Here is a 25,175-nt window from a genome sequence, read left to right on the forward strand (position 1 = left end):
CTTCGGTGACCTGCGGCTAGCCGCCCAGGTGCTCATCGCCTCACTAATCGGGCAGACCGAATCCAAGCCTTCTAATTGGCATGTTGAGGGGAGGCCTTATTTTTCTCTATTTCTCTATCTCCGGGCATTCCTATTTCTCCCATTTTACTTCTATCTTCCAGCATTCCTATTTTTCTCACTTTACTTCTAAACTTCTGTTTCTCTTATCCCTGCGGCTTCCCGCTCTCATTCTTATCCCCGCGGCTTCCCGGCTGCGCCCGCCCCGAGGCTGCTTCTCGGCGGCTTCCCGGCTGAGCCGCTTCAGCCCGCGCCTCTCTCATCTGCGCAGCTTCCCGGCTTTGCGCGGCTTCCCGGCGCCTCGCCCCGCCGGCGCCCGCCCCGCGGCGGCTTCAGGGCTCTGCGCGGCTTCCCGGCGCCTCGCCCCGCCGGCGGGTTCCCGGCTCTGCGCGCACGCTCCGCGGTCTCCACGCACTTCGCGCCCGCACCACGGCCTCGCGCCAACGCCCCGTGCTCTCTCTGCACGCGGCGGCTTTCGCGAATGTTTCCGCCACCACCGGCATTCAGTCCAAGTTCCCCGGACTAACCTGGCGAATCCTGGCGGCCCACGTCTCTGCCTCTGGTTCCAGATCTTCGCCTCTTGCTCCCCGGGGTGACTTGAAGAATTCCAAGATGGCTTGGCCTGCACTCGCGGCTTCATCCTCCCTAACATTTTTCTCTACCCGGTATGTTTCCCTAAGTTTTCTTCCAACAATATTCCTCCCTCATTTCTCCTGGCCTCTCCCCACAGTCCGTATCCAAGTCTAAGTTTTTTATAGGTTTCACTTTCACTTTCAACCTGCAGTCCGTATCTGAGTCTAAGTTTCTTCTTGCTTTCACTTTAAATCCTAACTTCTTTCCCACAGTCCGTATCCGAGTCCAAGCCTCCTCCAGGTTTCACTTTCGCTTTCAATCTCCTAGCTTCCCCGCCATAGTCCGCATCCGAGTCTATGAAAGCTTTCACTTTCGCTTTCAATCCTAACTTCTTTCCCATAGTCCATATCCGAGTCTATGCCTAGGCTTTCAATAGCTTCTTCCGGCACCTTTTCCGTCCAGCTTTTCCCTAGGCTGTTTGCTAGTCTCTCTCTCCGGTATTTTCCCATTTCTTTCCTCCTAAGTTTCCTATCCGTCCTAGGTTTCCTATCCGAGTTAGGTTTCCTATCCGAGTCACGGCACCATTATGTCGCTCCCCCTCTTCGTGGAGGAACGACACAGGACCCTGCGCTGTTCTTTCGTCTGCTCGGCCCTCCCCGGGTTTGCTGCTGGTTCTTCCCGGGTTGGCTACTATCCCTTCCACCTCCGTGGAAGGGCAGTTCCCCCTGGCCGCATTCCCCACTTCCGCAGGGGAGCGGCACACCGCCGGCCGGTTCTCTCGGGGGCTGCACAGGTGTTCCTTCAGCTAGATGTTCCCCATAGATGTTCCTGGTGCATGCCGTCTCTCTCCTCCTTTATAGTCCTCCTCTGCCAATCCCAACTCGGCTGCCCACACGCCGAGTACGCTGCTCTCCTCCAATCAGTAGCAAGTCCTGCAGCTTGTCAAGTTGGTGAGAGGCAGCTGTGCGGAAGCTGTTTACTTCTCTCCCAGCGCCATATTGTGGGAGAGCAGATGCATAGAATAAGTCTTAATTCCAGTAACTCAGTCTAGTCCGGTTTGCTCCCCACAGTGGGAGAGCAGATGCATAGAATAAGTCTTAATTCCAGTAACTCAGTCTAGTCCGGTTTGCTCCCCACAGTGGGAGAGCAGATGCATAGAATAAGTCTTAATTCCAGTAACTCAGTCTAGTCCGAGCTGCTCCCCACAGAGGAGAGCAGATGCATAGAATAAGTCTTAATTCCAGTAACTTAGTCTAGTCCGAGCTGCTCCCCACACACACTGTGTGGCAGCCCCTGGGTAGCATATACTGCAAGAGCATGCATTGCTTTTTTATTGTTACATTGCATCCCACACTGTTGTGTGGCCATCTGTGATCATTCTTTTTTACATACATATATTTTTAAAGATTTATTTATTTATTTGAAAGTCACAGTTACACAGAGAAAAGGAGAGGCAGAGAGAGGAGAGAGAGAGAGGTCTTCTATCCGTTGGTTCACTCCCCAATTGGTGGCAATGGCCAGAGCTGTGCAGATCTGAAGCCAGGAGCTTGGAGCTTCCTCTGGGTCTCTCATGCGGTACAGGGGCCCAAAGCTTTGGGCCATCTTCTACTGCTTTCCCAGGCCATAGCAAAGAGCCGGATCAGAAGTGGAGCAGCCAGGTCTTGAACCGGTGTCCATATGGGATGCCAGTACTGCAGGTGGCGGCTTTACCTGCTATGACACAGTGCCAGCCCCCAATCATTCTTTTTATATAGCTTTCTAATGTTCTCTAGAAACAGAATTTTTATACCTTTCTACTTTTCTATAGATGCCACAGTCTGCCATAGATAGGAATCAATAGATATTCTTTTAGAATAAAAGTTACATAATTTTAAGATTTTTCACAGGTCTATTTTGTCCTTTGTTATTTTGATATTATGTCCTTTCCTTGAGGCCATAGTATTTTTCAGAAAGTGAATGATTATGTGTGCATCTGATTGAAACTTGGTATTCTCAGGCTGATTGACTTTCATGCTTACTTCTCTGAACAGGAGAACTTAGATACTATCTTCCATATCTAGCATGCTCCTTGTGTTATGTGTGCCTCTGGTTTTGTTGAGATTACCTTTCCAAGATGCAGTATATAACTATCCACACCTCTCCCATGTTTTCAAAACATTGACTTTTTTTAGATATAATTACCAATGGTTTAAAAAAATAAGATGGTGTGAAATTGGACTCCTGGCTATCTCAAAATTCAGCACCTGAAAAATGGAATGATCTGTGCCCAGTTTTGTGTTTGGTGGTGACCCTCAACTCCAAATCAGAAGTAGTGCAGAGTGTGTGAGTGTCACATCCTTCCTATTGGTATTTGCTACAGCAAATTCGATGGATTTCTCCAAACCAACAAATGTCAGTGATTTTTTTTCTTTAGTTATTTGTAATTATTCTTGACTTTGTCCTCTGAATCATAGTATTTCTATTTTCTCTATCTTCATAAGTATTTGTGTTTGAATACTTGGGAAGCTGCATCTTAGCTCTTTGCTTTCTGTATGCAACACTGAGAATCTGTAGAGGTGAGTTGAGAAAGAAATCAGAAGGTCAAAAAATATATCCCTGGATTAGCAAACAAGACATATGAGTTCAGACATAAGGGATAAAATTTATATAGTCCACAAAAGAGAGGTCTCCGAGGTAGGCTTCCTATGACATGATCTATAAATATCATCAAGGTAACAAAATAAACAAAGCAAATTGGTTACAGTCACAAAAGATAATAGGACAAGAATGATTGTCTGGAGCTAAATGAGGGAAAGTTTACAATAGGTTATAAAAAGAGAAAGTTTTTAGCTGAAAGCAAAGCCAAGCAATAAAGGTGACATACTAAAGTTAAGATCTATCATAGATTTGTGATAAAATACAGTTTATAAAAACTTATAGGAGTAGGAAAGAAATCCATATCTCTACCTATTTAAAAGATGAAAATTTATTAAATATTCATTGTAAAAATTAAGGGTAAATCCTAGAATATATTTCTTCCTAATTATAGAATTTTGACAACTATTTAAAAATATGTATAATTAGAATAGCATTAATTTCTTCACATAAGTATTGAGCCCACTATATTATAAAAATCATTTTCATTTTATTCTTTTTTTAGGATTTATTTATTTATTTTAAAGTCACAGTTACACAGAGAGAGAAGGAGAGGCAGAGAGAGAGGGAGAAAGAGAGGTCTTCCAACCACTGGTTCACTCCCCCATTGACCGCAACGGCCAGAGCTGCACCAATCTGAAGCCAGGAGCCAGGAGTCTTCCACACAGGTGCAGGGGCCCAAGGACTTGGGCCACCTTCCACTGCTTTCCCAGGCTATAGCAGAGAGCCAGATCAGAAGTGGAACAGCCGAGATTCCAACCGGCGCCCATATGGGATACTGGTACTGCAAGCTGCGGCTTTATCTGTTAAGCCACAACGCCGGCCCCGATCCATTTTATTCTATATGGTTATTCTATAACCATTTCAAGTCATATACTTTGTAAAAGGGCAATATGTGATCTCATCTCATGCTTTTCTGTCACTAAATTTTTAAAAAGAAAACTATGCATGTTTGTGTTTCACTCCTCAACTTCTACTCTTTTCTTCATCTTTTAGTACCTGCTCTCAATTTTCGTTTTCTGCCAAGATTGTCTCATGTTCACCAATGACCTCTTATTTCCCAGTGGGATGACATCCTTGCTAGTTTTGTTCTTATATGATCTGAATCATTGGGTAACTGTGACTGAAAGCTACCAAGTGGTAACTAGAGCTTGGGTTTTATTGTTTCAGTGACTCTCTCGGATCTCTGGATGTTTCTTTTTTATTCTTTCTACAATATAGATGTGTGCTTCAAAGGATCATTGTGAAGATACTGTAAAAAATTCATAAAAATATCTTAGCGAATTACTTTGCACAGAGAATTCAAAAAATGTTACCTAAGTCAATTATAATCTATCCTAAAAAGCATCCTTTGTTCTCTCCTCATTCCAGCAAGCACTCCATAGAAAAATCTCATTTTTTCCTGAGTTTTCATTTATCATAAATAAGCTAAAGCTTTCCTAATTGGTAATCCATGTCTCCAAGCGGTAATCTGTACTTTGAGTTCCAAATCTCCAGTTTGAAACTGTTTCCCCTACACATCTAACCACATAGTTGCCAAACACCTCAATCTTCACAAAATCAAAATTCAGCTCATTATTTATCCCTGGCCATTTTTCTGAATTCTGTGTCTTTAAATACTTATACCATTACTTACCTACTAGAACCAATAATCCAAGCAAAATATCTCAGCCATCTTTGAGTCCTGTCTCTTTATTATTTCCATGTACCTATCAATAACTAATGCCTATTATTTTTATCCAATAATACAATATATGTCATACTCCTTTTCCAAGCTCCTCAGTCATGGCCACAGCTCACCTAGCTCAGATTACCACCTTCTTTATGCTGGATGACAAAATGAATTTCCCAGTGATTTTACTGCTCCTTGATTTATTTCTTTTTATAATGTACTCTCTGATTTCCATTGAGAGATAACTTTAAAAGTTTTGTGAATCTTTTGCCTGCTCACAATACGTAACTACTTAAAAACATCCCTGTTTTCATATGACATCATGATTAATTTTAAATTTCTCAAAATTATGGGAAAGAATAAAAACTAAAAGAATAATATCATAATTTATTTCCAAGCTGTCACTTCAGATTTCTTTTGTACCTCCTTCCTAGATATAACACACATCACACACCCCAAGCATCAAATATTTGTCCTCAGCTTTCAGAAGAAAGTGTGCTTCTCCTACTGACCTGTATCTCTCAAATCAGTGTTCACATTGATGGGATTAGAATGGCCAGGACCACCACATTTCCTTCTCTCTTCCTTGTAAGGGATTTGATAAATGAGTGGACTTCCTAATTTCTACTTGTTAACTATTAATAAGTATTCCAAGGTACTGAGCCAAGTATATAGCATCTCATTTTAATAAACAAGATATCATATATTAGATTTCTGTTTTTCAGTTAAGTAATCTAAAGTTCTAAGAGCCCCAACTATTTGTCCATCGTCTCCTTTTTAGTAACTTTGTAAGAGAAGTCAAATGTATAAAGAGACCTCTTACTCTAAAATCTGTGGAGTCATACATTATCTTAAGTGATTATCATGGGATCTTTTGTAAAATAGTCAACTCTCTGATATTCAGTGTTCATAGAATAGATAAATAAACATTGAATATGGAATATATTCTCTAGGTAAAAGGATATACCAAATGTTAGCTAAGATGCACTACAATTTTTTAAAAAAATTATTAAAATTTATTTTAAAATCAGAGGACCAAAGAGTGACAGACAGACAATGAGTTCACTTCTTCAAGTAGCCACAATAATCAGGGCTGGGACAGCAAACCATCACTCCATCTGAGTCTCCCACATGGGTGGCAGGGATGCAAGTACTTGAGCCATCAACTGCTGCCTTCCTGAGTGTTCATTAGCAGAACATTGCATCAAAAGTGGAGCAGGGACTCAAAGCCAGGCACTATGACATGGAATGAGAGTGCCTCAAGTGGCATTTTAATCATTGCATCAAACACCTGTCAACAATTTTATGTTTCTCAGGAGAAACTGAAACAGAGACCTATAGTTAACCTTGGTAGAAATGTATTTTTTGTATTTTTTATTTTTCTCAGTAGAAAATTTATGCTATAAATCTATTGTTTAAATATTCATAGCACATTTATGTAGTGGTATTTGAAAAAGAATATAAAATTATCCATGTATAACATTAAAAATCTTGATTATCCTTTCTGATATAGTGCCAATTTGTGCATTGATGTAGTTACCATATTTATTTATCCAGAATTTTATCAAAACAATTAATTTCAAATATTTAACAATTTGAATTGATAATGAATTTCCATGTTGTAGTTAAGATAAATTTATAATAAAGAGATTATATCAAATTTATACAAAATGTAATTAAATATTTCTTGAGCATTGATTATAGTGCAGAATCTTACATGCCCTCAGACTCTTCACTGAATGTATTAGTTATAATTGTAATATAGACATATGAAAATAAGAGATGTTTGAAATCTCTGGTCAATAAAAAGCAGATGGAAAACTTGCATAGTATTTTCTGGAAACCTACCACTATAAAATTTTGAGCCGGTGCTGCGGCTCACTAGGCTAATCCTCCGCCTGCGATGCTGGCACACTGGGTTCTAGTCTCAGTTGGGGTGCCGGATTCTGTCCCGGTTGTCCCTCTTCCAGTCCAGCTCTCTGCTGTGGCCAGGGAGTGCAGTGGAGGATGGCCCAAGTCCTTGGGCCCTGTACCCACATGGGAGACCAGGAGAAGCACTTGGCTCCTGCCTTTGGATCAACGCGATGCACCAGCTGCAGTGCACCGGCCGCAGCGGCCATTGGAGGGTGAACCAATGGCAAAAGAAGCCCTTTCTCTCTGTCTCTCTCTTTCTCACTGCCCACTCTGCCTGCCAAAAAATAAAAAAAAAATAAAATTTTGAAATATCTTCTTACTCTACTGACAGGAAACTGGAATTGGGAGCCAGAGTTGGGAACCAAACCGAGGCACTCCTATGGACATCTTGTTTTGTAACAGTTCCTCCAAATGTTTGCCTCTTGTCCAAGTTTTTAAATACCCTTATACTAGTATTTTTCTTTACACAGCGATAATCAACTTAATGTAGAAAAATAAATGGTAATAGTAGAAACCATATCAAATGGTACTGCCAAATATTTTGATAGAAGAGTTTTAACAATTTTTATTGTTCGCTTGCAGCATGTAAAGATCTGAGCCTAGAACCATTAGAAATGAAGAGAAGTGGAACAGCGGCTCCCTCTCTCAACTGGGTTACAGTTTAGTAAATTGTGGAGTGTTGAATGTGAAGATAGTGGCTACAATAATGAAGAACATCACAGAAATTTGTTGGGTACCAAATCACTGGAATTTGAGAATGTTAAAAAAGGTTTAATTGGAAAAACATGGCCAGAAGAAGTTCTTGGTTTTCCTCTAATTAGCAATCTATGTTTTTTTGTTTTGTTTTGTTTTGTTTTTTACAGGCAGAGAGGACAGTGAGAGAGAGAGAGACAGAGAGAAAGGTCTTCCTTTTGCCGTTGGTTCACCCTCCAATGGCCGCCGCGGCCGGCGCGCTGCGCTGATCCGATGGCAGGAGCCAGGTACTTACCCTGGTCTCCCATGGGGTGCAGGGCCCAAGTACTTGGGCCATCCTCCACTGCACTCCCTGGCCACAGCAGAGAGCTGGCCTGGAAGAGGGGCAACCGGGACAGAATCCGGCGCCCCGACTGGGACTAGAACCCGGTGTGCCGGCGCCGCAAGGCGGAGGATTAGCCTAGTGAGCCATGGCGCCAGCAGCAATCTATGTTATTCACCGTTCTTCAATGTGGGCATTATGCCTTGCTTAAAGAAAAAGTTAAACAGCAAAAACAAAAGGTAACAGAGACAAAATCCAAATTCATAACTCTTTATGACTTAACTATGTCCCAGTGTTCAGATTATGCTCCTACATTCTCATGCATAAACCATATGTTCTCAGCTTGCAATTCAACAAATACACCATATTCCTCAAACTTTGAACACAATTGCTTCTGGTAATCTCCTGTGTTTGAAATCCTGCTTTAAGTCCTACCCCAAGGCATTTCTAGTCCTTGATGCATCTTTGACATCCTACTTTGGTGTCAGTGTCTCCTTTCCCTGCAATTCTTTCATACATTGTTCATTCATCTATTCAGTTGCGCATAGCATTCTGTCTTTTTCAGAGCCAGTTATGCAGATGCCATTCTCTCAAGGTTTAGGAAGTTTGCACTCAGGGCAGGCGATTGACACCACAGGTAAGACATTATGTGAGATTCCCACATCCTGCATCAGAATGCTGGGGTTGGAATCCTGGTTCTCCACTTCCAGTCCTGCTTCCTTCTGAAATGCGCCTGGTTAGGCAGCAGATCATGGCTCTAGTACTTGGGTCCTGCCACCTACTAGACGATCTGGATAGTGTTCCAGGCTAATGTCTTTAGTCTGGCCCATACTTGGCTGTTGCTGGCATTTGGGGGAATGAATCAGTGAATGAATGCAATATCTCTTTGTCTCTCTACCTTTCAAATAAAAGGAAAATAAATAAACAAATATTTTAAAAGTAACTGTATTTACAGACCATACTGTACTTTTCTTTAGTTTTTCAAAAGCCTGGCATAACATAATTGTGGAATGAATGAATTTGGGATTCAGCAAATTAATCTCTGTTGAATGAATGAACCATGCTAATTGGCTAACCGAATGAGACAGATTACACATAAGATACATTTTTCCAGGTGTTTTCATTCTAATAAACCTTCAGGATGAAAATAGAATGGTTCTACAACCATGAACATTCATACTTAATTTGAATTTTCCTGCATGTGCATGTGAATATGTCAGCATGAGGTAAAGGTCTGTGTTCTGCACAGAAAAATCTGCCCCTCAATCACTAAATTAGCTCTTTTCTACCTTTGCTCTGATGTTTTTAGCTTATTATTGGCGTGAACAGTTGTTCTATCTTCTGGTATACTATTGTTTCACTATTCATGATGGGAAAGTATGCCAAGCATTCATTTATCCAGAGGTTATAAGTTGCTAATTCTCTCTTCTCTCATGATTTATGATTTCATTAGTGTATAAATAGTAAATAATACACATTTTGAAAGGTTAATTTTATTAATAACAGCAATATGCAATCACATACTTAGTATAATAAATTTATTAATTTAACAAAAATAGCTCAGACACCTAGTACACGCAGGCATTATGCTGTTAAATAACATTCATGAGAGGCCATTGATTTGGACTGAGATTCAGCAGTGGACTCCAATAAATCCACATCGAATGGATTCATACATGTTAAGTTTTCATGTCAATAAGCTTGCTTGTTAAATCTGTCAGCCCATGAAATCAAGAGAGATACGATAGCAACATTTCCAAATAGGACAATTCCCCACAACCAATAACAATAGACAATTAAATAGGTCCCCTGAACCTGAGCTAGTCTGGTAAGGAAGTCACCTCTGTTTTAACTCTTACAAGAAAAGTAACTAAAATGAAATTGATTTCAAGGACTGTGCTTTTTGCACTGTGCTATTGCTTGTACCTGCTGAAGCTGCTTTACAAAAACCGATGTACTGCTGTGCTCAGTGGAGTTCTTGCCTGTTTTGTGCACTGGAGGTTGTCTGACTTCTGAATGGCTGATAGAACCCAAACAAGAGTGCAAATTGTTGAAATCTTTACTTAGTATAGAGATGGTCTTCTGTGTACAAAGGTAATTGAAAATGAATCTTAATGGAGAATGGGATTGGGAAGAGGGAGAGGGAGGAGGTAGAAAGGTGGGAGTGTGGGTGGGCGGGCAGTTAAGGTGGTAAGAATAACTATATTCCTAAAGTTGTACATATGAAATTTGTATTCCTTAAAATTATTTAAATAATTAACTAATCAATTTTAAAAATTATAAAAAACTCAGTTTATTGAGATTGCACAATTTGACTTTGCTAAACTCAAGAGAGATAAAGGCAAATACAGAAGAAGTAATTTTTTTTTTGGAGAAGTAGACTGAAATGTAAATAAATTAGTATAATAAGTTTATAGAATAGAGTGACTTTGCAAACAATGATGTGAGGAACTTTACCCATCATTGTATGGAGAAGTAACAAATTCCTGGATTAAGGCACCATCTGCTCTGGCTCCCATATGAATGCTAGTTTGAGTACCAGCTACTCCGTTTCTGATCCAGCTCGCTGCTATTGTGCCTGGAAAGGCAACAGAGAGTGGTTCAAAGATATATGCCCTTGTCACCTATGAGCTCATGTTGGAGACCCGGATAGAGATGTGAACCAGCAGGTAGAAGACCTCTCTCCCTCTCTCTCTCTCATTCTCTCTCTCTCTTCATGTAACCTGCCTTTCAAATTATTATTTTAAAGAAACTGTCTCCTTTAAAAAAAGAAAAGAATTCTCTATGTCCCAAATTTTTTTCTTATGGATTTATCGCCCTGACTGGATACCTTAACATTTGCTAAAGGAGTTAGCAAAGATATCCAGGTAAAGACAGTTAACACATTCCTGCTGAGAAAGTCACTTGTTACATTAGTTTCCCTTTTGTTGTCTATGAAGGACTGAAGGGAGCAACAGCATTCAGAGATGCTGTGGAGGATGCTTGGACCCCACTAAGGCAGTCAAGCATTCCTGAATGAACCACAAATCCCGGGTCTTCATCTGATTAAGATGTTCACTCAAGGGAATCACATGCCACCCAAAAAGAATGGCACCTGACAGTGTATATCAGAGGATGTAAATGCAAACTCCAATTGTTTAACATTTTTTCCAAGAACAAAGCAATTTGTCATGTAATAATTTGAGTTATTTAAATGTTCCAGTTCAATTAACAATTATACATCTGGGAGATACCCACCTCCCCTGCTGCTACACACACACATACACAAACACACATGAAACATGGATAGTTGGGTTGACTGGTCAAAACACAAGACATGCAAACTCACAAAAATCACTAATAGAAACTGAAAACCAGCAACATTAGGATAGTTCAAAATTCATTTTTTATTGCCCAGAAGGCTTTATGTCCCTTAGTGATTCTGGAGAAGGCATCGGACTGGAGTGCTAGAATTTCATAGAAAAGGTAGACAAAGAGGAATTTTCAGTGAGGAAAGACTCCTTACATTTCCAACTTTTTTTCATGTAAACAAGGAAAAATTCCAATAACTTCCATAAGAAGACTATGGACTGATTCATTAACAATTAGGAAGAAAACCAATTCACTAGCTAAATTTCCCACTGAAAGAACCATTCATTTATTTACTGGGAGGGACATTTTCATGTAGGCTGTTTGCTTAACCAACATTGAAATAAATGTGCCAGATAAAGAACAGGAACAAGAACACAGCTGGCATGACAATTCCTGTGCCTTACCACCAAGTCAGAAGAGCTGACATGGAAAACAGTAACAGATGGTAGGACCAATAGCTACAGAGGCATTCATTTTGCCCAAGGTCAGAAAAATTTCAGCTGCAGAAAGAGAAACAAAAACCAGAAAGTACTTGAAGCTAAATGTTGTTGTTTATATATCTCATTTCATTGAGAAGGAAAGTTTCAATTAGACAGTTCAAGAATAATTATCATACAGCTACAATTCTTTATTAGACCAAATCATGGAAATGATAGTTTTGTTGGAGTAAAGGCAAGTAGCCCATTTTGATTTTTTCTACTCTGTGGAGTGTGAGGGTTACATTGGAATTTGAGACTGAAATAAATGCTCTGTATCCTTACAAGACATTACAAGCTGTGAGCTTGTATCAATCAGACATCTGATTTATGAATCACATGTGAATAATTAGGTCAGTTGGGTTGACATTTTAGTTGGGTTTGCCTGACATCAGTTCAAAAAATGAACAAAGTACTGCGAATTGTGAAAAAAGATACAGAGCTTGTAAGCAGCAGGGTAAGTTAAAATATGGTTTAAGACATAGAAATTAAATACGAAAGAAGTAAAGCTAAAATTAAGACTTGAAGGGTGTGATGCTTCAGCCAAAGGTGGAGAAGAACAGGTTTACCTTTGTTGATTAAGTACATCATGTGGTGATGTCTCTCTTGACACACTAATGTTAAAATATAAGCAGGGTTTAGGATTTTGATGGAAACGTAGGTGACAGTCACTTTTGCAGAATGGAGGGAAATTTTGGTCTAGAGTTATAAATTTGACAGTTACCTACAGAAAGGTAATAAATAGACCTATGACTATGAATGAAGGTGCAATGAAGAAGTAAAGAAAATAAAAAAATATTTTATAAAATAAAACTACATATAGATTCCAAGAAAATATGAAACTTCTGCTCCTGGTGTTTTTGCTCTTTGCTTATTGACCACTTTACTTCATGGAGCATAAAGTCTTTGACCATAATGTAAAATGAAAATATTTTATCTTTAAAACAAAAAAATTAAAAACATTAAAAAGCCACAGACTATAGGAAAATATTAACAGAAAATATTAAGAATTCTCAAAACAACATTAGGAAATTAAAAAAAATGCTGATACAAAAATAGACAAAATGTTTGAAGCATTAGCAAAGAAGATACATAGATGGCCATAAATGTATGGCAAGAACATATTTTCTTTTGAGTGCCTATGAACAGTGGATTGACAATACCATTACTTAAAAATAATAAAATAATCATAATGTCATGAACCCAAGCATGTTCATGACTTGACAAATACCTTTTTAACACTGTGCAATGATTAATTCACATAATGAGTTGATACAATCGTGATTTAGTAACCCATTTTATAGATAAACTGAGGCACAGAAAGGTGATTTACACTACATCATACAGCTTGAAAGCTACTGAGCTCAGATTTGAACACCAATAATCTAGCAACAATGCCTGTGCTCTCTATTATGACCATTTGCAGCCTCTCCCATGAGCAAAAAGAATATATTGAATGCCCACTCTGTGCCCAGTACCTGATTGCACATGACAGTCAGAAGGAATTGATTAAATACAGTTTCTTTTCTAGAGAAATCTAAAGTATAGATGGAAAGACAAACCAAAATACAGCAAACACCTTACTGCCTGTAATTTTGACCCAATTTTCAAACAAGAAAATAGAAAATACACATCATGGCTTTGATTGAGCAATAGGGTCTGACTATGACAGTTAAGGATTAAGGAAGATATCCTGAGATATCTCTATTTTAGTAACTGTACAGAGAAAAGACTCAAAGATTTTAAATAATCCAAATAAGGAGTAGCAGTTTTTACATTTGAAAAGTAGTTTTTTTGATCATTCATGCTACCATAATTGTCAGAGAGATGTTTATTAATTATCTCTTTTATGCCTGAACCAGTCCTTATGTTTTAGGATTTTTCCAATAACTTAGTGTAAACAAAGATGATTCTTGTCTACACATGACAATGACCTAATTCTTTTACCTCCCGATGTTAGACCTGCAAATGTCAAGTGAGCTGAAATCATTCCTGTGAGCCAAGTATTATTTCAACAACATGAAAGACCCATCCTTAAGAGCCTGGAATTACTGTTTTGTTTCCATTTGTTTGTTTTGGTTTTTACTTTTAAATTGGTACTATCCTTTATCCCAGAAAGAAAAATGTGCAGGACATTCACAAAAAGTAATGAAATCAGCAGCAGAAGCCCTCAATTAATTGATTCTGTGACAAGAAAATAACCTTTGAAGCCGTGACTACAGAAGTCTGCCGGTGAGAAATAACATCTTCCATTCCTCCTAGATTCACTCTGTGTAGCAGCCCAGCCTGTGGGGTTGTTGAATACGTGTGTGCCTCACATAACTGCAACTGTGCAGGGAGAGGGCAGGAGAGGGGAAGGAGAGAGAGAGCAAGGGAGACAGAGAAGGAATCAGATGAAAGAAAAAAAAAAAAGCAAGAGAGAGAGAGATCATGGGAGACGCAAAGGAGTGAAGGATCAGGAGGAGGGGGGATGCAAAAGGCAGGATTTTATTGGAAGCAATTGAAGTGGTTGCTATGAGACCCGCTGGAGCAGAGGACCAGCAGCCAGCCGGGCGCTGATGGTTCTTACCTCAGACTAAACCCTTCCTTTGACACAGTTTTAGAGTTGTTTAATATCTGACCAAGCACCTGACACTGGTGACTTTTTCCTTCTTTTTTTTTCCTCCTCCTGTCCCTCGGGTAAGATGGAGGTAGAAAATGAAGCCAGCTGCTTTCCGGGCAGCGCATCAGGCGGGTCCAGAGAGTACAAGGTGGTAATGCTGGGCGCAGGGGGAGTTGGTAAAAGCGGTAAGTTTTAACACCAAATGCTGGGGAAGGAGGGACCGCTATAGAGTGAAAATAAAATTTATAATGCTGATGCTGTTAGGCGCTGTGGCAGTTAAACACCGAGTGTCTGACAGGATGTTTGAAAATACAAGGGCTGTTAAAGGGATGCTGATGAGTCAGTAGAATATGGAAACAGCTGGTCAGGATTTACAGAACTTTAAGAAGATAAATTTTTCCTTTGATTTTATGCTCGGTGATATGTGCTTTTAATTTATATAGCCTTTTGAAAATAGTGGTATTTGTTAAATAGCCATGGAATAATAAAAATGTGCTTCTAGTCTCCAAAATATTCACATAAAAGAGAAGTGCTGTAAATATTCAGTTAAATACACAGATTCAAACACAGACACATAATCAGGGATATCAGTGTGCTTGTTGTGTTTGTTTCACTGATGAAGAGCTTCCTGCTTCATTTTCCTGGTCTGAGGTCTGACATGCTATGTGTGGGCTTTGAATGTCAAGGGGAAAGTTGGTTTTTGAGTCGCAGTAGTTTAAGTAATGATATTTGTGTGGGATCCTGGCAGGGTGATCAGACCAAACTTTGTGGTTAAACTGAATACTGGAGAAAGGCACAGAGTAAAGGAATATAAAGTTGTGATATAAGTGATGATAACAAACACTGGTGCAATTTTTTTTCTGTGATTTTAAATTTTTTTGGTAACTAAAGAACTAAAGTTGTTAGTGGCTGGATAACCTGAGTAGTTTAAAACTCCAAAAAGAATTATATATACATAATACACACACACACACACACACACACACACACATATATATAGAGAGAGAATATATGGCAATGTTTGAGAATGATTAAATGTTAAATGATGAATACCTTGGGACTCTGTATATTACTAGGAAATAAGCAGATAAAGCATTTTATGTAAATATAAAAAGATCCCACTTGAGATAAATCTTTGGAAATAGTGAAAACCAGAAGAAATATTAGTTATCAAAAATATCAAAACAGACCAAGAGTTGTAGAACTTGACAAAATTCTTGGCATAAGAAACAACAACAACAACAACAAAACTAATAACTTTGGTAGTAGGTGCACAAATGACAGGAAAAGTAAGCAGTAAGGGATCAGGAGAGTGTGACGTCAGTGGACAGAGGCCAGAAAAGTGGTCAGAGACAGAACATTGAGCACTGCCAATGCTCCCCCCAAAAGAAATTATTATAAAAAGAAAAGGAAAGCTAAATGTGGCTGTGGTCAGTTGCTAAATTGCTGTCAAATAGAGCAGCAGAATTAGTCGTCTCTCCTAGGAAGATACATGAAATGAGAAGCATTGCAATCGTGTATGAATGAAGACTTTTTAAAAAAGCTTTCCTTTTTTAAAAAAATTCATAGGTTGATAAAGTAGGAGTAAAAATGAGTGATAATTCACTGAAGGAGAAAGGAAGGAGGATAAAAGAAAATAATCTACAGAAAATAAAGCTATGCTTCAAAAGAATATTGTTAGACACAATGAGGAAGAAAGAAACAAAGTTAGAAAACAGCTGAGAAGAGAGAGAAACACATCAAAGAAAGAGGCAGCAATGCAATTCATAGGAAACGCCACCAGCGAGTTGTGAGGTCAGGGAGAGGCTGTGACAGTCCCAAAATGTTCCTGTATATTCGGTTTCTTTGCTGGCTTGCTATTTTTTGTTTGTTTCACCAGAAGCTTGAGAGATATGGGACTAGAGTGACTAATGTTTAGCCTGTTTCATTTTATTCTATGGACATGGAAGTTGGAGAGAATAAATATTGGACTGGAATGTCCTTTAGCAACAAACTTATCCTGTAAAATGATGAGGTTATGAGAGTGATACTGTCTCCTAGAGGTATTTCCATCAATTAGTCATTGGTCATTGTTACAATTCTGATAACAGGAATTTTCAATGCACAGCAATGGGTAGTGGAATGGCCTGGGTGCTCTCACCTTGAGATAGAAAATAAAAAGCCAGTTTTTGATCAATCACTGTGCAAAACTTTCACCATGGATAAAGACAAGAGCAGTCAGCTATTCTCAGAGAAAGTTGAGAATAAAATAGGGAAAATGGTGCAGTCATACTGGTGTTAAATGGCATATTGGCTATTACTCTGGAGAACATTACTCATACAATTGTGCACCTGGAAAATGCTGTCCTTTTGGCTGTTTGGAATCACATTAATAAAATCACATCTTGCCCTTGGACTTTTCCCCTATGATTTATCTGATGTTATCAGTATGTAAATATTCAGGCATTGATCCCAGTACTAACCTTCTCTTCAAGGTTACAGTGCTTGCTTTCCAATGAACTAAAATATTTGTGTAAAAAGCTACTCCTTTGTACTGCTTAAGATCTGGATCAGTGGAAGAATGGGAAGGATTATACAAATCCATTGCAGTGGATTGTGTGAGGGATTTCCAGGAGAGGTCTACTTTTCTGTAGGGACTAATGAAGACACATCAAGCTGTCACCTGCTCCCAATTCAGGGAGTCAGGTCAGGTCAGCTTTGTGCATAGATGAAAAACTCAGTGTATTGTGACCATGATTTTTGAATTCACAAAATCACGAACATTTCTATACTTACTGAGAAATATGCTTTATTTTTTATTCATATTTTACTAAAATACACTTTTGTGAGTAGAAACTTGTAAAAGGATTTGTTATTTTTCTTTTTTTTTTTTTTGGAATAGAACTTCCTATAAGCTTAAAATTGTTGGGTGAATAAATATACTGTGAGTGAGATATTTCAAATCACAAGGAATTAAGTTTTTTGAGCATGTAAATGGGTATCTAAATAATTCATGGAAAATTTGTGACAAAATCAACTTATTTAAGTCCATTTTCCACAAACTATTTGAAGTTCTTTGGTGTTGTGCCTGGATGTGAGCCAGTTATTACAGTGGGAGAAAATGAAAATGAAGAACCCACTATAGAGCAGGTATGAGCTACAAGTATTTCCTGCTTACATTCAGTCTCTACCACAATCTGGATAGGTGCCTCCATTTTACAGATGGAAAAAACTGAACCCCAGGGAAATAACTCGTGTTTAGTCATGGGGGTAATATTAAACTCCTAAGTCCCAAGGGACTCTGTTACATTATGTTTAACACCCTGAGGAGGAAAATCAAAGAGTTTCACCATTTTTTGTTTCCTTTTAAATTGTCTTATTTACTATTTTAGGGAAAATAAGCAGAGAGAAGCAGAGAGTTTCCATCTGTTGGGCCAGGCTGAAGCCAGGAGCCAGGGACTCCGTCCACATGTCCCACCTGAGTGGCAGAGACCCAACTGCTTTAGTCCTCTTCAGTGCCTCACAAAGTGTACATAACAAGAAAGCTGGATTGGGATTCAAACCCAAGAACTCCAGTATGAGATGTGGATATATTAAGTGCTTGGCCAAATACTGTCCCCCATTATTTTTATTTTAACAGAAGTATTGGTAATATGTATCTGTAATATTAGAATTGATGTTAACCATCAAGACTAGTATTCTTATTCATAAATCTATACCTGTTTAATCTTTAAATTTATATAATTAAACACTGTTCACAATACTAATATTTTGCATAGATGTAAAATTTATTTATATAATTAAACAGTATATTTAAAATTGTACAAGAATGTTATTAACTGCAAAGAAAAAATAAGAACATAAGAAATAATCAACCTTATTTAGTAAACGGAGGCGCTGAAGTCCTTGAGAGTTGAAGAGATTTTCCAGGATACACAAATATTCGCATGATCAAAGTTAGAATATATGTAAATATGTATGCAATATGTCAGAAGTTAAGGATGAATGAGTCAATAGCTCTAATCTACAACATGAAGACTAGGGTTAAAATTGTATATTTGGATTTTTGCTAAATTGGTAGATTTTATTTGCTGTTCACACATAGGCACACAAACCAAGTAAGTGATTATGTGAGATGATAGATATGTTAATTTTTCACTATAGTAACTGTTTTACTATCTGTATGAAAAGTCTATAATATCATGCTGTAAAACTTAAGTATATATAAAACTTAAGTATATATAAAAAGCATATATAAAAACATAAAAGTACTGCTGCTATGAAACAACATCAAATGAAAAAGTAGAAAAAAATTAATATGTATGTACATTTGATGAATAGCAAGTGAAAGCAGAACCCACTTGAATATGTATATATATTATGATTACGTTCAGAACAAAGGAAAACAAAAAAACGGCCCACTTAGCAAATAAATTCTATGTAACTGATGCACATCCTTAGCCTTTTATCTTTCTTTGTTCCGCCATTGCCTTTTCGTCTTCAACAAATGGGAGAAAATTAATCATGGCTGTGGTTGAAGAGTTTTGAGGAGTCAAAGCAGCCTTTAAAAAGTATTTTAATTGTTGACCTCTTTCTGCCTTTGTAGTTTGATACCAAAAACCTGTTCACCCATGACAGAGCAGGACAAGCTACTTTTCTGTATTCACATCTGATTGTCCCAATGCAGACTCATGCTATCCAGGAGATCTCATCAAATAGAAATAATGTCTAACTTTCCAAAATATGTTTTACCTATTCTGTTTTGTGAGTTTGCTTTTGATAAAATAATTTAAGGAGGCAAGGAAACATTCTATTCTCATTGTTCAGATGCGGTCTCTGAACTTAAGGATGAATAAGTCAATAGCTCTAATCTACAAATGAGGACTAGGGTTAATATTACATATTTTGATTTTTGCTAAATGTGTAGACTATACTTGCTGTTCACACACATGGACACAAACCAAGTGAATGGTTATGTGATTACTGTCAAGAGAATTTGTCCAAGTATATGTAGAAAGAAAGAAAAGCTAGATATTAATAATTTTCTAACTGCATATTGTTTTTCAATCATGAGAAGAACAGAACATATCTAAATATCAGATGAGACTTACATGTCCTTTTCTTATTCCTAAGACAAATCTTGGCATTACTTTGTTGGAATTTTTTCTTACTATACATCTTCAGGTGGGAAACATCTATAAAATGTTATAGAAATTATTGGGATAGGAGAACATATTTCTCATAACCATGTTTTCACAAAGGATCCCTGCCTTCTAAGATTGCACCACTTCATGGTATAAAATTAGATCTCTGATGTAAGGTAAAAGCTCAGGGAAAAATGGTGATTAACTGTAAAGGAAAAATAAGAAAGACACGGAAGAGAGGTATTGAATGGTGTATTAAAAGATGAGTAGATTTCTTTTAGGTTGAAAATAAGAGAGCTAAGGAAGACAATTTAACAGGAACAATATATACCAAGATAAGAAGGAAGAGCAGAGCTTTTTTTCAAGACGTATTGTTGCTAATTTAGTTTCTTTTAGGGTGAGTTAGAAAATCTTTCCTGAGATTTGCTTAAAAAATGTTGGGAAGTTGTGAAAAGTGACACAAAACAAAACAAATAAGCCAAAAACATCAGAAGTATTACAGAATGTGAAGTTTATTAGAATGCATCCATAGTGAATTCTCTGTGAAGAAAAAACTCACTTGTAAAATAAGAAACATTACTCCCCCAGCATTCTTTTGCTATTTGTCTCTTGGAAATTCAGAGTTTTGTTTAGCAAGATTTCATAAAAGGAAATCAATAACAATGTTTTCTGGGGCAAACAGAAAGCATTACACAACCAATTCTTTCCACCTCAATGAACTAATATAAGCAGGTAGAAAGCTGAGCCTTTATCTGAAGAATTAAATCAAGGAAAACTGAGTGCATCATTAGTTCTTTGAGACTCTGTGTTTTGTCTCAACAGCAGAACTTGGGTCTGATATAGCTGAACAATTGTCACACCAGGGCCATGTGTTATCCCAACCCTGTGGATAAGAAAGGCAGAATAAAAAAATAAAAAAAGGAAGTGAAAATATGTTAAGACTCGAGGGCCCTCTGTTCTCACACTTCACTGTCACCACCTAAATTACACTGTAGACCATCACTTACTGCAATACTCTCAGCAAAAAATGGGTCCAAATAATGCTCAGTAGAAAAGTAAACTGGTATCTACTCACTCAAGTAATGATTGAAAGCATGATTTAGGCGAAGATGTTGCTCAGCTATATTGATATTTCCAAGATTGTAAGTTTGCTGTAGATTTCAAATAGATGAAACTAAATTAATAGAACTCTACGTATTCATCAAAGAACAGGACTGCGGATGAAGGAGCCTGTGCTGATTTCTGAATCGCCCAAGTGCTTCTGGGTTCCTCAAACTTGCAGGGCCACTCTGTGTTCAAGTGTCAGTGGTCTATTACTTTTATCTGTTCTCGTTTAATCTTCACCACATTCTGGTGCAGAAGGCACCACTGTCTGCATTTTATAGATAAGAAAACTACAAAAGAGACAAAGATATGAAATGATAAACCTGAGGTGCCTACACATGCATGTCTAAGTTCAGTGATGACAGTGTATTAATTTTCCTACTCTGAGAGTTAAAATGGTATTTCTTAAGAAGACAGTAGAGTGAATATGAGTAGTAACTTCAAGTGCATCTTCACATATGTGTTTTAGACATAAAAAAAACCATGTATGGAAATATACTTGAAAATTTATTTTTTACATAAACAACATGGAGTAAGCCTTATTGAATAAGAAATGGGGAAGCAGGGTGATTTCTGCCCAGATATTTCAGCATGGAGGCACCAAAAGACATATTTTTTCTAGTCCATTCAGGGAACTCTGAAAACCTCAACCAAGCAAAGAAGGATGACAATTCCCTCAATATGGGAACATCAAATAATCCAGTAGTTATGAGAATTTATTGAAAATTGGGAGCATGCTAATGAAGAAAGAAAACAATGTGTTGAAACTACCAGGCAGATTAAAAAGTTTTTAGGTGCTTATCTACATTTGGCGGCATGTTTTGTCTAATATATTATAGAGGAATTAATAGAAATCGCATGTCATAAATGGAAAATATGCTCCCTGTCCATTTATTTAGTAAGAGCTGTGTGTGTGTGTGTGTGTTGTGTACATATGTCTATTCCTAGATTACTGAAAAGTCTTAAACCATCACCAAGAATTAGATTCAACTTCCACTTTACCCACAGGATTTTTAAAAAGTGTATAAGCAGAATTGTGATGCAATATGGTAGGAGCAATGATAAAGATGTGCACTTGTTATTTTGAAAGTAGTAGGAATTATGGTTTAGGAAGTCAGAGTGCCCTACCTTACTGCCTCTCATTAGCTAGCATAAAATATGCTTCCCCTAACTGAAGATGAGGCTGTCATCAATGACTGATTCTCTGTGTGTGTGTGTGTGTGTGTATGTGTCTGTATCTTTGCAGAGCAGTGGAATTGTAACTAATACACTGATGGATGCTAGTCCTCTGCACTAATGCATGCATGTAGAGAACTCTTATCAATGCATTTGTCCTTTGTTTGCTAAACTCATCAATGATCTCAGCTCAATCACTCAGGCTTTGCTCACAAATACCAGCTCTCTTATGACCATAGTCAAACAATGCCATCTGTTCTTCTGTTTGGTCAACAGGCACCAGCTAAGCTCTTCTTCTGGCAACTATGCCAGATAATCACTACTGTCCTTCTGCCTGTTTTAACCCTACTCCAGCTAATATCATATCATTGGCATAGGAATATTGACCTGTTCTATAGTCTCCACACACTCTAAGGCACTTCAGAATCCTTCCATTGCCAAGTATACTGGAGGAATAGAGTCCACACATGAATCTAACTGTAGTGTGTGTGAAGGAAGGAAAGTTGAGAGGTGGGGGTTGCCTCTCAAAGGATGTTGTATTGAGAGAGAAATTAGAGGAAAGACAAAGTTTGTAGACCCAGGATAAATTCTTTAATGAAATTGCATGAAATCCATTGTCTCACAATGAAACACCAGACTAGGGTTTTCAACTAGTTAAAATCTGATGGTGATGGAGGGCAGGAATTTTTTTCTGACATTGCTTGTCTACAGGAGCCAATGTTTGGGTACACATTTGTTAAATACATATGAAATTATAGACCATTTACCACCCATAGTTCCTTTTAATTTGCTGTAGAATGAGAAACAAACATATGAGTGTGTATGTGAGCATCAACCTACATGAATTCACAAAGGACATAGGCTTCTTGATTTGTCAAAACTATTATGCTTTCAATTTTTCTCCTAAATAAAGGCTAACACTTTTGAGTGTTATCTATACCTTATCCTGTTCAAAGTGCACTGCGTACATTAATTCATTAAATCTCATGAAACAACACTGTAGCCATGACCATTGCCCCTAATTTATAAATGAGAACAATAGTGAGGCTTGAAGGGAATAATTCACTAAGGAACCCAGAACCTGGCCGGCGCCGCGGCTCACTAGGCTAATCCTCCGCCTAGCGGCGCCGGCACACTGGGTTCTAGTCCTGGTCAGGGTGCCGGATTCTGTCCCGGTTGCCCCTCTTCCAGGCCAGCCCTCTGCTGTGGCCAGGGAGTGCAGTGGAAGATGGCCCAAGTGCTTGGGCCCTGCACCCCAAGCGAGACCAGGATAAGTACCTGGCTCCTGCCATTGGATCAGCGCGGTGCGCCGGCCGCAGCGCACCGGCCGCGGCGGCCATTGGAGGGTGAACCAATGGCAAAGGAAGACCTTTCTCTCTGTCTCTCTCTCTCTCTGTCCACTCTGCCTGTCAAAAAAATAAAAATAAATAAATAAATAAATAAATAAGGAACCCAGAACCTGCAGAACATGTGCAAAGTTTAACCACTGCCAGAGTCAAGGTCTTTAACTGCTGTTCACTGTTCCACTTACCATCCCATGTTTTAGCAACCCTTGCTTTCCACCAGGCCTCAAGGAAGAAATAGTTGCAGCATTATATGAACTGGAGGTATGAGTACTCTCAGGAATCCACATCTGTGTTTTCTCATGTGTAGAATGGGCAGAACAACAATAACGATCATGAGATGCCTACTCAAAAATATAAATAACAAAACCTGGCACATAGTAAGCGCTGTGCAATGTGTGTGAAATAGGTGGACAACTAATTTTAATTATTTGCCCTCAATGGCACTTGATCTTTCATAGAGCAGTTAAAACAAGCATCCATTTTCCTCATCAATGGAATTAGTTAAAATTATCTCATGGATTTGCTTAAGTACATGACATTAGAAAATATTAAATGAAAACTGTAGATTATAGTCCACAATCATGGCCCTTCATTAAAACTGTTGCATGCCTGTGTTCTCTTTTCTCCCCCCTTTCTCCCTTCCTTCCTCCCTTCCTCCCTTTCTTCCACAATTCCAAATAAGTGATTTACTTCTGCAGCATGAGTGGAAGAGGGCAGTGATAAATTATTCTTCAAATAAGTTTTAGGAAGATGAAATTTGGATTAAATATCTGCTAGTATATATTCAGCATCTCTATGCCTGCTCTTGCTCTCCATATCTTTTATTTGTTAGTTTAAAATTTGGTTTCTTGCGTGGTAATTTCAGTGACAATAATAATGCTAGTTACTCAGGTAAACAATACCTTTATTCACCCTAATTGACCTATAAAATGTACACACATACACACAAACATGCACATACCAGTGTCTTTTATAGGAAGAATTTGAGGATAATTCTCTGCTACAATAGTCACAAAGTTTCTGCTTAAAGGAACCTGCCTGTAAATTTTATCTGAAGTTGATATTTCCAGTATTTGTATTATTGTAATAAAATGTGGTTAATAAGATGTTCTTTTTGTTCTGCAACACAGCAGAACAACATTGCTAGATTTAAATGGGAAAAGTCATATTTGATGTTACAGGAAAAGCTAATAAGTCCCAAGAAGTCTGATTCTACTTAGAAGCATAAAGGCATTTGACATTGTGAAAAGTTAAGCTAATTGGTCCCTACCTACCATCATTTAGGCACTCTCAACATAATCTTTTCTGATTTTCACATCACTGTCAGTCTAATTTTCCTGAAACATTGTTTTGCTTCTTTGCTCTTCTCCTTAAATATTGTTAATAACCCCAGGCCTATTGTCAACAAGCTGACATCCAAAGACCAAGGAGCAGTGATATTTGAGACAAATGGGACTGTCTGGCAACAAGCCATCATGGGACATCCTCAAGCAAGATAGATGGAGAGGGCTACCCTATTGGAAGCCACTGAGGACTCAAGCCAGAGATGCAGAAAGATGGAAATCTGGGAGCAGATCCAGGAGTCAGGAGCCAGAAAGGGTCAATTAGAGGTTGAAATGGAGACTCAATATTATGTTGGCAGGGGCTGGCCATTGTGGCGCAGTGGATGAAGCTGCTACTTGCCATACCTGCATCCCATGTGAGTGTCAGTAAGTGTTCTCATTTCTCCACTTTTAATCCAACTCTCTGCTAGTGTGCTTAGTAATGCAGCAGATCATGGTTCCAAGTACTTGGTTCCTGTCACCCATGTAGGAGATCTGGGTAGAATATTGGGTCCCTAGTTTCAGCCTGGTTCAACCCCAGTAACTGTAGCCCTCTGGGAAGTAAACCATTGGATGAGAGACCGCTTTGAGGCTCTCTTTCTCTCTCTTCCTTTTAATTAAAAAAAAAAAAAAAAAAAAAAAAAAAAAAAAAAGCCTGAACTGCTGGGATCCCATATGGCAGCTGGTTTGAGTCTCGGCTGCTCTACTTCCAATCCAGGATCCTACTAATGTACCTGGGAAAGCAGGGAAGATGACTCACGTACCTTGGTCCCTGCACAGATGTGGGAGACCTGGAGGAACCTCTGGACT

At 38.4% G+C, this 25,175-nt stretch overlaps 1 protein-coding gene across 4 annotated transcripts in view; it reads left to right on the top strand.

The window, feature by feature from the left end:
• Positions 1-13,701: 13,701 nt before the first annotated feature.
• Positions 13,702-25,175, top strand: part of RIT2 (Ras like without CAAX 2) — a 349,849-nt gene continuing 338,375 nt past the window's right edge. Inside the window, exon 1 of one of the 4 annotated variants that reach the window (XM_051851090.2) lies at positions 13,702-13,924. Coding sequence is in view for 2 of the 4 variants with exons in the window: in XM_070049812.1 (XP_069905913.1) it covers positions 14,377-14,479 (103 nt within the window). In the remaining 2 variants the exon portion in view is untranslated. 4 annotated transcript variants of the gene reach the window in all.

The sequence above is a fragment of the Oryctolagus cuniculus genome, chromosome 10 (assembly GCF_964237555.1).
Source record: "Oryctolagus cuniculus chromosome 10, mOryCun1.1, whole genome shotgun sequence".
NCBI classification, from domain to species: Eukaryota; Metazoa; Chordata; class Mammalia; order Lagomorpha; family Leporidae; genus Oryctolagus; species Oryctolagus cuniculus.